Consider the following 16,788-nt stretch of genomic DNA (forward strand, 5'->3'; position numbering starts at 1 on the left):
TGGAGAGAATACATACAGTACTGTATACATACATTAGAGAGAGAGAGATTTACTAGAAACTGGCCGAAAGAAGCTATCTAATGACGATTGCAGTTTTCTTTTTTTCATCATAAATGATGCGGTAGCACTGTATGGCATCATTCAATTGATTTGCAAACGTTGTGCAACGTTCAATATTTGGGTCCTGCTGCTCGATCTTTATGTTTATAAATGGTACTGACGGTCGAACGATTCAAGTTGTATTCCCGTGCAACGCGCATCAAGCTTCGTTATTATTGCGACTCATTTCAAATGAAATGGCTTGCCTCTTCCTTGCACCTCCCTCAATAGAAGCCTTTCGCTTTTCACCAACCATATTGAATAATGGATGCACGAGATATTTAATGATAAAAATGAAAAAGGTTCTTTGCGCACTGGAGATACGTTCACGCACTTCCGCATTCCAACGAAGTGGGCAGAAGAAGGTAGATGCTGGGTGAGCTGAGCTCTCACAGTGCCAGGCGTCGGTATTAGCGGCGGAAAGAAGTACTACTCGGAAAAAGGCGCGCAATACAAAATCGAACTTACGAACATTTTTCGACATAAACGCAATTTGCAGACATGTTCGTATGTACCGTTGTTCGTAACTCGAATGTTCGTAAGTAGGGGAGCGTCTGTATAAGACATACCCACGATTCAGTCATCAATTTTTTTCCGACAAAAGCGGCTTATATGCGAGTAAATACAGTACCACAATGCCTTTAATATACACATTTGCTTTCAAGCAATGCACAAAACTTTATTTAAATGAATGAAAAATGAGATTTAAAAAAAGACTTGTATAACGATGTTTGCCATCAGACATCCATCACTCCCAAGCCTTACATCTATGGAAGATTACTAACACTGATATTTATCCAAATTGATCGGATATGCATTTAACTAAATTTGCCTGGCAATTAATGTCTGAAATTAACTGTAAATTGTTTTATCTCCCCACGACCCTAGTGAGGATAAAGCGGTTCAGAAAATGAAATGAGATGACACTGTTTTATCTTTTGATGTGTAAGTGGAAAATTGGCAGATATTTAACTAGATTTTAATTTTGTCTAACTTATGAAAAACATTGATTTTTATAGATGACCGACAAAGACAATGTAATGTTAAATTTGAGCAACAAAGCTATTAGAGTGCTTTATTTTTTATTTCAAACAACTAGTTTTAATATGCAACGCGATACACTTTATTGAATGAATGTGGAGTTCTATGTGGCTTAATTGCTGTAAAGGACACAGGATTAATATATAAATCCTTACGAGAGTTAGTGGTTCAATTGTATTAAGAAATATAAATGTATAAATTTGTTTCTGAATGTCAACTGATGTGAATGTAACTATTGCAGAGAACAAAAGCTGTTTTTCTGTACCTGGCTGGAGAGGTTTTTGAACTCCTGTGAAGAATCAAGCGCAGTTTGCCTCTTGTAGATTTTTTTTCCTATTTTTAGATTACACGATTTTGTTTGTATCATTCTATTGTCTTGGAATCAAATCCTTCTTATGTTCACTGGTGAAGAGTATGGAATTTGCATATAGAGGAAGCCAGTCTGGCTATTTATTACAGTATAAAAAAGGAAAAATGAATTAAACGGTGTATATCCTGTTATGAAAGCAGTAAACAACATCCCATTCCACCAATATTGCCTTTGCTAACTTTACCTGCTTTGAACCTTACAGGGCAGGTCTGAATTTGGGGCCGGTAAATGAGACACGGCGTACCCATGTTCCAAGACAAACTGCGCCACTGATTCCACGTTTTGGCCTATGGTGGTGATGTGGTGCAAAAAAAATTATATAACTCCTGTCAAAAAGAAACGGGACTATGAGCTTTGGTTTCACTGCTCTATCCAGTATATTTTTATATCTACAGTCGAGGAGATAAAATTGGCGGCTCAGAATTTCAGTGCAGCGGCTGGCCTCTCTCGACGGCGTTGAGCCACATCGAGGGATAGCGATCCGACTTACAATGATGCAATTCGCATCCCCGAAGGCGTACCAGATGAGTATGGGTTGGCTAACCAAATTGCAGCAGGTTGGGAGTCTTTTTTGTTTGGGTTACTCCAAATAAAAATATGGATACGATAAGCAACAACCATTACAATGTCCAAAAAGTTGGAAATTATACTGAGGAGGGACTTGTAGCAATGAAGGAATAGCTGGCAGCCACCAGTCTCAGGGCTTTCGAGGACCGCAAAGCGGTTGATATGCTTCTGGCAGAGCAGGGGGTGTGTGTGCAATGTTTGGAGATCAATTGCACCTTTATTCCCAACGACAAATCCCCCGATGGGTCCCTAACCAGAGCCATTTAAGGCCTGCAGACCCTGAACCAGAATATGAAGAGGCATTCTGGAGTCGAACTGTCCGCCTCAGCAGACTGGTGGGATAAGACCTTCGGCAAGTATAAAGAATTGGCCTTCTTTGTGGTATTCTCAATGGCTGATTTTGCTAATACTTTGACATTGTGTGGGCATTGTCTTATCCCCTACTTACGCTCTTTGCTAAACTGACTTATAATTACCCGTACAAATTCCACATTGCAAGAATTCTATCTACTTTCACTTATAAAACAGCCTCTTGGTGAGAGCATTGACTACGATCAATATGAAAGTGAATAGGACGAGATTGATTTTCTTTCTTTTTCAGACCTGACTTGCAAGTAAGGGGAATTCGGGTAAAGAGCAGACCTGCACATTTGAAAATTAGTTACCATATTTTCACATCAATAGGGGGCACTTAAAAGTCTAAAATGGCCGATGCACCCAATCGGTCGGTGTGCCTTGTTTGTGCACTAAATTCAATTTTTGTATAGCCCTGACCGATTGAGTGACTGGTTTTATTTCTTGTCGGCACGCTACTTATTGCGATCAACCCAGCAGACGTTCACCCTAAAAATAGCCTCCCCGCGCATTCCAAGCATTGCGGTAAATCCATTCTAAACATCCCAGGGGAGTGGCAAGGCATTTGACTTCCGTGTGCTCGCAGCGCTTTTAACCCTCAAAAACACTCATTACTCAAACAATAAGCCCCATACAGAGGAAATCCCTGACGTGAATGACAACAGAATGCGGGTGAGAACGCTTGGAAAATGGACTGAAGCCACAGCTTGGGAGTGATGAATGCCAGATGGCCAAAATAGTAGTCCGGCAAGCAGCGTTGCACGGATTACGTGACGATTTGTAATGAAATGTCGACGCCGATATGACAGCAAGGAGAATCAAAGGCTTGGGAGTGATACATGTCGGGAGTTACAATGAATTGTGGATGACTGGGCTCAAGTATCGGCCAGCACTGTTGTTCGAGATTCCGTCGAAGCTTGAATCAAGTTCCCGGAATACACAACTCTGTCTGACAGTGGAGCATAGCATGTTGAACGCCGAACTCTTTATATCAGATACAGACAACTTGTGTACCTTTTACCTCAATAAAGCACTATCAAACTTAGTTTTGCTCATGCCGTCTATAAAAAACACGCTGGCGGCTAGCCTAACATACACTAACGGCTAGCCCAACATACACTAGCGGCTAGCATAACATAGGCACGCTAGCAGCTAGCATAACATACGCTATCCTAGTGTTATGCTAGCGCCTTCTCCCAGGAAGCGCCCTATATATTGACAAAAAACAGAAAATATACCCGCAACTGAGACTGCACCCTATCAGACTGTTAGTTTAATAGGTGTGAAAATTTATTGCAATAAGTAGCGTATCGGCAAGAAATGAAACCAGTCAGTCAAGTGGTCAGGGTCATACTAAATTTTGAATTTAGTACATAAATAAGGCGCACCGAATGATTAGGCGCACCGTTCATTTTTGAGAAAATTTTAGACTTTTAAGTGCACCCTATAGGTATGAAAATACGGTACATACATATGACAATAAAAGCATTCAATTCAATCAAAACCCCTATTTTTATGTGGATGTTTGTGGGGAAGTCTGTTTCTCTCATGATCAGTTTTTAGATTCTACGGTCATCCTTCAACATTCGCAGCTTCAGTACACGTTTTTTTTAAATAGTAAGTATCCAAATAAAAAAATGCTCATTAAAATGTCAAAATTAACACTGAAACTTGCAAGCGGAAGACAGTCAGAGCACTGCGAAATTTCACTGTAGAAGAATAATGACGCGCTGAATAACATATTAGGCCGAGAAGGACGACATCTTGCCCTTTTCTGCTTTTTTCCCCCGATTGAATTTTGCATCTCGCACAATCTCGTGGAAGATGATTATGCCAACCCTCTTCCAGCTTTGTTTGGATTTTGAATCGCCCATGACAATGCCTCCCCAAGAGTCCTGGGACCATCTAAGGCATCCATCCAATGAGTCCAAGGAAAAATTAGACGGTTTTGCTGGTGTCTTTTTAGGATTCTTGCTTTGCTTTCAAGTCCATGTAGATTTCGCTGGCTTTTTCACAGATTATCAACTCGGTCACGCTATCTCCGGTAAGAAAAATGCAATCTGCAGATATCTACGCGAAGGACATGCGGCGAGAAAGACAGAGCGATGCTGTTCTTATAAGCAGTCTCTCGCATACTCGGTCACCCAGACGGCTTGTATCTCAAGGAAAAAAAAATGCTTGGAATTTTCCTCGTATCTCAAATGTCTCGTATGTGGGGACACTCTTATGTCAAGGTATTACTGTATATATTTTTTTCCAAGGACACCAAGTGAGTGACAACTACTAGGAATCAAAAATGAATCGGGATTATGAGGGATTTATGACCTAGAAAAGGCTATGAAGCTGGCATGACAGAGCAGGACGTCAACACACTCCTTGAGAGCCACTCAAGCCCCCCCCAACCCCAACTGATGAGGACCTCTTCGAAATGATGCCTGTCAGGGAATGAGGAACTAGAGGCAGCGGACAACATCGAGGATGAGGGGGTCTGAGAAATCTGCAGGAGATCTTCAATATGGCACACAGTTTGCAACAACAGTTCCATAAGATTGATCACAACATGATTGGAGCCATTGAATTTGCAAGTGTCATGTCCTTGTACAAAAGCATATTTGTACAAAAAGAAAGAAACAGCAGTCAGAACTCTAAATCATCATCTTCCTTGTGCGCCGAAAACCAAAAGCTCCTCCAGCTCCTCCTATGGCGCCTCCTGAAGATTCAATCGATGATCCAATCCCTCTCAAATCTGCCAAATAGGACTTGTACCAAATCTCTCAATAACCTTAAATTTATTTATTTTTTAGATCAAGTGGAGAGGAACTATTTTCATTGTGGGTAGTGTTTAAAGTATTTACATTTGTTTTATTTATTTGTGTACTTGTATTTATGTATTGGCGCAAAAACATGTAGTATGGTAGGATAATAGGCGTGATTATTGCTGTTTTTTCCGTGACCGGATGATTCGCCTAAAGACGTTGGGCCGACGGACGTTTGACAGACAGGTCGCCAAATGGACGTTCTGCCGAACGTTCATTTGGCCGAACGGAGGTTTCGCCGAAACGGGATTCGCACGCTCGCCCCGCCCCCGGATCGTATGTGTACAAATTTTTCAACCTCGGCCCGTGGGCCATATACGGCATTAAATACTAGTATTTGTATTTAATCATTAAACGCTGTTTTTGGCTGGATTTGACCGAATTTGAGAGCATTTTGAGCCGTTTGGCGAATGGACGTATATAGACGTTTTTTTGCCTTATCGTGACATCATCGCGACATTTTACCGAGGAATTCACTTCCCTGGGCTCGGTTCTAATGTCCAAAGAGCTCCAGTATTTGTATTTCATCATTAAATGCTGTTTTAGGATGGATTTGACCTGATTGCTGTCATTTCACGGCTCGGTTCTGCTACATCTGCCCGCCCAAGAGTGCTTATTCCCGGGCTGACATGCCCGCCTAAGAGTGCTTATTCCCGGGCTGACATGCCCGCCCAAGAGTGCTTATTCCCGGGCTGACATGCCCGCGCAAGAGTGCTTATTCCCGGGCTGACATGCCTGCCCAAGGGTGCTTAATCCCGGGCTGACATGCCCGCCCAAGAGTGCTTATTCCCGGGCTGACATGCCCGCCCAAGAGTGCTTATTCCCGGGCTGACATGTCCGCCCAAGAGTGCTTGTTCCCGGGCTGACATGCCCGCCCAAGAGTGCTTATTCCCGGGCTGACATGCCCGCCCAAGAGTGCTTATTCCCGGGCTGCCATTGACGGTAGATTAATAAATTGAGTGATGAGTGGCAAAGGGAAAGGAATCATTGATTTTTACTATAATTTGGACAACGCCGGCGGCGGGCCGGATTAAAAATCCTAACGGGCCGTATATGGCCCGCGGGCCGAGGTTGAAAAACTTGTACACACACGATTCGGGGGCGGGGCGAGCGCGCGAATCCTGTTTCGGCGAAACCTCCGTTCGGCCGAACGTTCATTCGGCCGACCGGCTGTTCGGCCGAATGAACGTTCGGCGGAACGTCCATTCAGCGACCTGTCCATCTGTCAATTGTCCGTCGGCGAAACGTCTTTAGGCGAATCATCCGAGTACCGTTTTTTCGATTATGGCTGATCTACATTATCTGCAAAATTCGAGGGATTACTGAAGTTTGAACTTTCGTCAAACCTGGAATCACTACAGTAATACCTCAAAATACGAGTGCCCCGACATACGAGCAATTTGAGATACGAGTAAAATTGAGCAAATATTTACCTTGAGATACGAGACAAATTTTGATATGCGAGCATACAGCCAGGTCTGACCAACACGAGAGGCTGCTTTTGAAAACAACATGGGCACTGTCTTTCCCGTCGCAACTCCATCGTGTAATGTCTCTTCGAGCACTGGGCGGAGTATTGAATTTTTTTCAGTGCCCCCCCGTTAGTCTGTGCAGAATGGCGGAGCTTGCTCGCTAATACGAGAGGAGTATACTAATTCTCGTTGGCAAGTGGTCGTGCGTTATCCTATTGTCAGGACATTTGTGTGCATCATGTTTGGAATATTTGAAGGGAAGACAAAAGCAAACAACCCTCGATAGGTTCCTTTTAAAAACTGCAGCTGAAAGTCAGGGTGGAGGCGGGGCAAATAGAGCCAACCCGGGAGAAGAAAGGTATAAAAATGTCAAACAAAATTACAATTTCAAATGTATAATTAAAATTTGTTTATGTTATGTTACAAGCGTGTTGCCGTGCAAAAAGTCTCTCTTGCGCTCTCTCTGTCCCTCTCTCTCTCCCCTCTGTGAAATCCGTCTAATTTTAGTACTATCATCATAACCACTAGTTATTTGTTACTCTGTTAATAGGTGGCGAATTAGAACAATCAAAAATGTTTTTCCAATCCAATATCCTGTTTTTGGTGTTTTTTCAGAGGGTTGGAACGAATTAATTAGTTTTTAGTTCATTTCTATGGAAAATGTTCAACATACAACCTCAGTCCCGGAACGCATTAAGCTCGTATCTCAAGGTACCACTGTATTGTTAACTTTCAGAGCATTACATGGTCATGATTCACTTATGTATGTGACTTGATTCATCCTTAAAACACCACACGGGCACATAGGTCAAAGAATAAAAATATCTATGAAGCCATCTAAAGTTCAGAACTTGGGTCATGACAGCACAACACTTATAAGTAGATAATGTCAACTTACCTTGTTAATGTTGCTTGCTTGTTGTGCTGCATTGAGCGTAGCATGTGCACCTATCTGCTGTCCTCCCTGTGTGACTGTATCTGCCAAAGCACTGCTGGCTCCCGATGCAGCTCCTTGCATCGTTTGTCCTTGGTACTGCATACTGACCACAGCTGACCCCCGCCCTCTCCCGCCACCAGGACCAATTCCCCCATTCATGACCTGCCCAGGCTGGGGCTGCCCACTCTGCGTTAACAGCGCAGAATGACTCTGGCTATCATTCATCAATGCCTGACTGAAGCCTGGATTGTTCAAACTCATTGTTGTAGCACTGTTGTTCTGTCCTGTTACTCCAGTTGGTGTTGCTGCCTTTTGAGCTACAGCAGATGGGTGGTTGTTAGGGGAGCCTTGGCTAAGAGGGCTCTTACCCAAAGGTGTACCAAGCTGAGGAACAATACTTCCAGGCTGATGGCTTCCAGAGCTTAGCCCTACACCCGTGATCATAGAGGTGCTACCTGCTCGTAGAAGCTCTGAGAGCTGCTTGTGTTTTGCAGCGGCATCAGATACCACAGAGGTACCGCCAGGCCCACCTGGCCCAGGTGCTGGTCCTCCATTTGTTGGCATCCCACCCATCAGGCTCAGGTCTCCGCCATTGGGAATCAACTCATCTGGCAGATCATTTTCTAGATCATCCCAAGACAGTGATCCAAGATCTTTAATAAAAATAGAAAAGAGAAATATAAGATGAATATAATTTGAAAACAAAGTAAGTTAGACAAATTAATACAAAACACAGACAAGTGATCAATACAAAATGAGGCTAAAATTATCAATTTTAACAACTCTCTGCAATCTGTTGAGCTGGACATGTCCTGAATACAACGCAAACTGCTATTTATCAAAGTACCCCGCCTTATCGCCTAAGACTTGCATCACCTCCACAAATTTCATCGCCATCATTTCAGATGCAATTCAAGGTGGCATGGGGCACCTTCCACGATACCATAAAAACCCACAAGTCAGCTCTGGATTGTGACAGGAAAGAACTGAGTTGAGGACTGGGCCCAGTAGACAGTATGAGGAAGAAAATATTTGTTATGCTGTATCTAAAATGGGAGGGTCCAAACACTTGTTCGACAGCTACTGCTACACCTGAAAGAGGTTTCTGATTGTGGCAGTGGCGTCTTCTGGGCAAAAGGCACACCCCTCCTGGTTTGATTCAGGCATTTGGTTCAGATCAGCTGCATTATATAAATTTGGCGTTCCTGTGTCACCCATTCATGGGTTCCTTACGTAAGCAAATAGATTACCAAAACATGCAATAACAACCTCTGCTTGTAGATATTTGTAATTCATTCATTTAAGGAACCGTTGATCCTCACCAATTGCGTTTATGTCGAAAAATGTCCGTAAGTTCAATTTTGTATTGCGCGCCTTTTTCCAAGTAGTGCTTCTTTCCGTCGCTAATACTGAGGCCTGGTACTGTGAGAGCTCAGCTCACCCAGCATCTACCTTCCTCTGCCCAGTTCGTTGCAGTGCAGAAGTGCGTGAACGTATCTCCAGTGCGCAAAGAACCTTTTTCATTTTTATCATTAAATATCTCGTGCATCCATTATTCAATATGGTTGGTGAAAAGCGAAAGGCTTCTATTGAGGGAGGTGCAAGGAAGAGGCAAGCCATTTCATTTGAAATGAGTGGCAATAATAACGAAGCTTGATGCGCGTGAGAAAGTGGTGAGCGTTGCACGTGAATACAACTTGAATCGTTCGACCGTCAGTACCATTTATAAACATAAAGATCGAGCAGCAGGACCCAAATATTGAACGTTGCACAAAGTTTGCAAATCAAATGAATGATGCCATACAGTGCTACCGCATCATTTATGATGAAAAAAAGAAAACTGCAATCGTCATTAGATAGCTTCTTTCGGCCAGTTTCTAGTAAATCTCTCTCTCTAATGTATGTATACAGTACTGTATGTATTCTCTCCATGTTATTATTTTTTTTTTCAGTACAAACCAATGCGTGTTACTTATACAAGCCTTAAACATACAAATGCACTTATATAAACCTTCAATATACTTATATAGGCCTTAAATATAAATTATAATACAAAATATAGCACTGAGCAACTTACGAACAAATTCAACTTATGAACAATCGCTCGGAACCTAACTCGTTCGTAAGTAGGGGAGCGTCTGTACACATTTACAGTCCTATGAAAAAGTTTGGGCACCCCTGATCATTTTCAAGATTTTCCGTTATAAATCATTGGTTGTTTGGATCAGCAATTTCTGTTCAATATATCATATAACCGACAAATATAGGCACCCCAACAGAAAATTATCTCAATATTTAGTAGAGCCTTCTTTTGCAGAAATAACAGCCTCTAAATCACATGTCTCAAACCGATTCCGCCGAGGGCCGCAGTGGGTCCTGGTCTTTGTTCCAACCGATCCAGTGCCGACATTTTAACCAATCAGGTGTCTTCTAAAATAAGTAGCACCTGACTTTAATTAACTGATTACACTTGCAAAAGGTATCCTCTTGTTGAGTTGGAATGAAAACCTGCACCCACTGCGGCCCTTTGAGGACCGGTTTGACACCCCTGCTCTAAATGCTTTCTATAGCTTCCAATGAGGGTCTGGATTCTGATCCAAGGTAGTTTTGACCATTCTTCTTTACAAAACAGTTCTGTCAGGTACAATGGTTTCTGAGCATAGACAGCCCATTTTAAATCACACGACAGATTTTACATCACATTCAGGTCTGGGGACTGAGTTGACCATTCTAGAATGTTGTAAATGTTCCTCTGCATTGGATTGGAAAACTTTATTCATCCCGTATTCGGGAAATTTCGTTGTCACAGTAGCAAGAGGGTGAGGATGCAGGAATAGGAAAGGCATTTTAGACATAGATAGGTAATTAGTAAGTTAATAAATAAATACATGAATAAATATATAAATAAATAAGCGTGTTGCTTAGCACATATATACATACATATACATAAATGTACATGCATGCATACGGTCTTAACACTCAGCCCATTTTTTTGGTAAAGAGCCTGACAGCTGATGGGAGGAAGGATCTGCGGAAGCGCTCCTTCCTGCAATGAGGGTGCCGCAGTCTATTGCTAAAGGAGCTTGGGAGGGACTCCACAGACTCATGCAGGGGGTGGGAGGTGCTGTCCATGATGGACATCATCCTGGTCAGCATTCTCCGCTCTCCCACTTCCTCCACAGAGTCCAGAGGACAGCCCAGAACAGAGCTGGCCCTCCTGACCAGCTTATTCAGCCTGTTCCTGTCCCTCTCCGTGCTCCCGCATCCCCAACAGAGCACTGCATAAAACACTGTAGATGCCACCACAGTGTCGTATTAAGTCCTCAGCAGTGTCCTGCACACTCCAAAGGACCGTAGACTCCTCAGTAGGTAGAGGCGGCTCTGTCCCCTTTTGTACACGGCATCTATGTTTGTGGACCAGTCTAGTCTGTTGTTGAGGTGAACGCCCAGGTACTTAAAATTCTCCACGGCAAGGGATGAATGCCTCAGTAGAATTTGAGCAGTGTTTATGGTCCGTGAGTTGTTGAAGTATCCAACCCAAGCGCAACTTCAATTTTGCCACCGATTCTTGAACATTGTACTTAAGTAGCTGCGGATATTGACTGGAATCCATGAAACCTTTCATTTCTAACAAGATTGCCAGTACCTGCACTGGTCACACAGCCCCACAGCATGATGGAAATTTTGCTGTGGGTAGCGAGTGTCTGTCTTGGAATGCTGTGTTATTCTTCCGCCATGCAACCCGCCCCATGTTATGTACAAATAACTCAATTTGAGTTTCATCAGTCCACCGCACCTTCCAAAATGAAGCTGGCCAAATGCGCTTTAGCATACCGCAAGCGACTCCATTTGTGGCATGTGCCCAGAAAAGGCTTCTGCTACATTATTTTCCCATACAGCATCTCCTTGTGGAAAGTCCGCTGAATTGTTAAATGATGCACAGTAACACCATCTGCAGCAAGATCATGTTGTAGGTCTTTTTTAGCTGGTCTGTGGTTTGAGTTTGACTATTCTCACCACCCTTTGCCTATGCTTATTTGGGATTTTACTTGGTCTGCCACTCCAGGCCTTAACTAGAACAATGTCTGTGGTCTTCTATTTCCTCACTATGTGTCAGGCCCAGGGCTCGACGGGTGGGTGGATGTGCCTGTCACTCAATCACAGGTCCAACACCAGATGGGTCAAACAACACCAGGTGGACACATCACCATCATTGACGTATTTAAGCCAACCAGAGCTTGACCATGTCGCTGGATCGTCTTAAGCAGTTTACTGCCAGTACTTTCTCGTGTAACCTCTTGTTCTCCTTGCCTGATCTAGGACTTCTTGTTTTTGCCCTAGGACCACGCCTCTTGCAGCTTTGCCAGATTCTCATACAGACCTCATGACTCAACCCCCATTACACATTCGCCAACCTGCCAATGCTGCTACTTCCCTCGTACGTTCGCCCTGCCCTGACCTCACAGATCTCGACCTCCACGCCACGTTCACCGACTTGCCTACGCTGCTTCCTTCGTACCATCGCCCTGCCCTGACCTCACAGCTCTCGATCTCCACGCCACGTTCACCGCCCTGCCTACACTGATGCTTCCCTCGAACATTTGCCCTGCCATGGTACATTTGCAATAAAAAGAAACCACCATGATCAAAGTTTAGCAATCCACCCAAGTATGGACCACACAGGCTCAGACCGAACTCATGCATATCAACCAGCACCACTCATCGACCAGCATAGCCAGACGATTACATTTCTTTTGACTGAGGTATCAAATATCCAGAGCTGCCAACTTCTCCAGAATTTCTGGCGTTTACTCCAGACAAGTAACGCAAACTCCCGGACTTCTGATCCAAAAAGTGGTCACTTAATTTTTTGTTTGTAACAACCATTTCAGAAAAGTACCAAATTTCCAATTTAAATGCCTCGAAATTCACAACATTGCTACGCCTTCCGCCATCTTACTTACGCATTTGATTCAAATGCAATGTAAACCGGATGATTTCGGTAACAATCATCCAAGTTTCAATGGGGGTTTCAATGACAGCACTCTTCAGGAAGTGTTTCTTGGTGGCCTAAGCAAGTCGCTGAAGGGCGAGTTTCCTCCCGTGACGAGCCCGGCTCCCTCAATGTGCTCGTGTGTTTGGCCATAAGGATAGACTTTCGACTCTGGGAACGCCAACGGCAGCAGTAAAACTTACTTGTGGGTGCCCCACACGAGCTTCAGCAACCAATCTCTGGCTGCGGTAACCCTGCCCCTCATGGTGACGCGCCAGGATCTGAGATGAGGAACGCTCCCATCGTTTTGGCTCGGCTTCATGCTTTTACTGCGGTAAGAAAGTATGGGCGTGCCCAGTTCCACCAGTAAAAGAAAGGGCTCACCAATAGAGAGGGAGGTGTTGGTGAGCCTTGCCACTGGTAAATCCTTCCGTTGTCTTCTGCTGACGACCTCTCTATCCAGGGAGGAAGAGACACACAAGAGGCTACCATACTGGTCGATTGCGAAGTGGATGAAAGCTTTATCGACTGCTCCGTGGTGTCCCAACTGTGCATCGGGACTCGCCCATTGGATGTCCCCTTGAAGACCACCACACTCAACTTATGCAGAGTTGAACTCTGGACAGAGCCAGTTCCCCTATGTTTATCTGAGAACAACCAGGAGGTTACCAGTTTTTGTGTTGGACTGCCCGGGAACACACATAGTCAGTCATTGACTGGTCAGGTCCAAAGGTGACCACTTGAATCCAGCCTCCCACACGAGGTGTCTTGTTAGATGTCTTGCTGGGTGCCTCACTCCCCACGGGGAGACTATTCAACATCTCGCAGCCTGAGCGGGAGGCTTTGGAGGGATACATCTGACGCAATGGCCGCAGGCCTCATCGTCAGTTGTACGATTATTCTTCATAGGGAAGGATGGCTCGCTGCGCCCCTGCATCGACTAACGGGCCTGACCGCCATCACCATCAAGAACAAGTACCTTTTGCCCCAATTCACATCCCATTTCTGTTCAGCAACTGGAATCTACGCTCCGCTACATCACCCAGGTCCAACCAACCACCTGGAGCGACCAGCTGCCTTGGATTGAGTATGCTTACAACTCACACCTTAACACCTCTTCCAAGCTGTCCCCTATCCTGTGCTCCCTCAGATTTCAATCCCCCTTATTCCCATCCCGTCTCTGGAGGTGGATATTGATGTTCCACATGTCCAGGCACACTTTGCCAAATGTACCCATGTCTGGGACCAAGCCCAGGCTGCACTACAAGACTCCTCCATGCGCACCAAGAGAAAGGCCAATCGCCTGCACGCCCCTGCACCGGCCTATGTCGTCGGCCTGAAGGTCTAGTTGTCCTCCCCTTAGGACCGATTTCAGGAAGCTGTCCCCCCGCTTCGTCGAGCCCTATGAGAGTAAACAAGTGGTAAACCCGTGCGCTTCACGTCCGGCAGGCCTCCGTACCCACCCCACTTTCCACGTATCATAGATCAAGCCAGTCGAGTCCGATGTTCCCCCTGTTCCGCCCACACTACCTCCGCTGACAATTGACAGGAGCCCAGCCTTCAAGATGGAGCGGCTTCTGGACATCTGCCGCCGGGGTCGCAACCTACAGTACCTTGTCGACTGGGAGGGGTACGGTTCTGAGGAGCGCAGTTGGCTCCCAACTCGCCAGATCCTCTGAGGAACCCTTATTCGGGATTTCTGTCGGACCCACCTGGAGGCTGCGTGGCCTGCATAGAGGGGGGGAGGTACTGTCAGGCTAAGGGCTAGACAGATGGGTGGATACGCCTGTCACCCAATCACAGGCTCAGCACCAGATTGGGTTTACCAAGCTTGCCAAACTAATTTTGAGATCCAATAATTAGTGCTCCTCTTGCGGGTGGACACTCTTGCCCTCTGGAGTTGCTCACGGTGAGAGGCGCCAAGCAGGTGTGGCCATACTTATTGCCCCCCGGCTCGGTGCCTGTATGTTGGGGTTTACCCCACTAGATAAGAGAGTAGCAACCCTGTCTTCAGGTGGGGGGACTGGGCCTGATTGTTGTTTGTGTGTATGAAGCAAACAGCAGTTCAGAGTACCCAGCCTTTTTGGAGTCCTTGAAGGGGTGCTGGAGAGTGCTCCTTCAAGGGACTCCCTCCTTCTGCAGGGGGACTTAAATGCTCATGTTGGCAATGACAGTGAGACCTGGAGGGGAGGGATTGGGAAGAACGGCCCCCTTGATTAGAAATGGAGTGTTCTATTGTTGGGTTTCTGCGCTCGTTGTGGATTGACAATAATGAACACCATGTTCAAGCATAAGGCTGTCCATATGTGCACTTTGCACCAGGACACCCCTAGGTAAATGTTCAGAAAACATTGCAAAAAATCTAAAACTTGTTATCTTGGGTTAAAATGGGTTAAGTTCATCCAACTTCATTTTATTTTAGTTTTTTGGTAAATGGCCATATGTGGGGTAAATTTACTGTTTCTTTTTGTGAGGCTGAAAGTAGTCTGCTTGGCAGTGGTGATGTCTTCAGTTGATTATTTTATTTATTTCATATTGGACAACAATTTTTGGTTTGAAGGCAAATTTACAAAAATAAAGATTCCTGTCAATTTCTGCAGGTTTTATTCTTTACTTTTCATAGCGTAAGGAGGGAGTTGTCTTATCTTCATTGCACAACAGAAAGACAAAAATACTTTTTAAGACATATTTCATATGTTCTTTTCTTATAAAGTAAGGTAACATACCGTATTTTCACGACTATAAGGCACACATAAAAGTCTAAAATTTTCTCCAAAATAGACAGGGCACCTTATAATCCAGTGCGCTTTATATATGGACCAATACTAAAATTGTTATCACGATAAAATCAAATAAATCAGTCGATAGGACAACTACGGCAAGCAGCCCCCGACTCTATTTCCCATAGATAAAGTACTGCGCAGTGACTGCTGGGATATCGAGTTCTTAATACACCCAGTATGACGTCGCGCGAGCACACTAATTTGGTGCTCGCCGTCATTTCGGCTATATTTACAAAAGAAATCCTGCCGCTAGATGTTGGCGTCAACAGAGCATTCAAAGCTAGACTGTGAACTACATATATATATATATATATATATATATATATATATACAGACGCTCCCCAACTTACGAACGCAATTGGTTCCGAGCGATTGTTCATAAGTTGAATTTGTTTGTAAGTTGATTCAGTGCTATATTTTGTATTATAATTTATGTTTAAGGCCTATATAACTATATTGAAGGTTTATATAAGTGCATTTGTATGTTTAAGGCTTGTATAAGTAACACGCATTGGTTTGTACAGAATTTTTTTTTTTTTATAAAATGGAGAGAATATGTACAGTACTGTATAGAGAGAGAGAGATTTATGTATTAGAAACTGGCCGAAAGAAGCGATCTAACGACGATTGCAGTTTTCTTCTTTTTTTCATCATAAATGATGCAGTAGCACTGTATGGCATCATTCAATTGATTTGCAAACTTTGTGCAACGTTCAATATTTGGGTCCTGCTGCTCGATCTTTCTGTTTATAAATGGTACTGAATGTGCAACGCTCACCACTTTCTCACGCGCATCAAGCTTCGTTATTATTGCCACTCGTTTCAAATGAAATGGCTTGCCTCTTCCTTGCAACTCCCTCAATAGAAGCCTTTAGCTTTTTACCAACCATATTCAATAATGGATGCATGAGATATTTAATGATACAAATGAAAAAAGTTCGTTGCACACTAGAGATACATTCACGCACTTCCGCATTGCAACGAAGAAGGTAGCTGCTGGGTGAGCTAAGCCCTCACAGCGCCAGGCGTCGGTATTAGCGGCGGAAAGAAGCACTACTCGGAAAAAAATACAAAATCAAATTTACGAACATTTTTTGATATAAACGCAATTTGCAGACATGTTCGTATGTACTGTTGTTCGTAAGTTGAATGTTCGTAAGTAGGGGAGCGTCTGTATATATAGATAGATATATAGATTATAGATAGATATATAGATATATAGATATATATAGATATATAGATATAGATATATATATATAGATATAGATAGATATAGATATATATATATATATATATAAACACACACACACACACACACAACTATACGCCAAGCAGCCCCAGACTCCTATTTCCCGT

The 16,788-nt window shown here is 43.9% G+C and overlaps 1 protein-coding gene across 4 annotated transcripts in view; it reads right to left on the reverse strand.

Annotated features, from left to right (window-relative positions):
• Positions 1-16,788, reverse strand: part of crebbpa (CREB binding lysine acetyltransferase a) — a 104,919-nt gene that overhangs the window by 71,625 nt on the left and 16,506 nt on the right. For all 4 annotated transcript variants that reach the window (XM_077606164.1, XM_077606165.1, XM_077606163.1 and 1 more), the window contains exon 2: positions 7,618-8,309. In XM_077606164.1, coding sequence (XP_077462290.1) covers positions 7,618-8,309 — 692 coding nt within the window. The remainder of the gene's footprint in view (positions 1-7,617; positions 8,310-16,788) is intronic.

The sequence above is a fragment of the Stigmatopora argus genome, chromosome 7, assembly GCF_051989625.1.
Source record: "Stigmatopora argus isolate UIUO_Sarg chromosome 7, RoL_Sarg_1.0, whole genome shotgun sequence".
Classification (NCBI taxonomy): domain Eukaryota; kingdom Metazoa; phylum Chordata; class Actinopteri; order Syngnathiformes; family Syngnathidae; genus Stigmatopora; species Stigmatopora argus.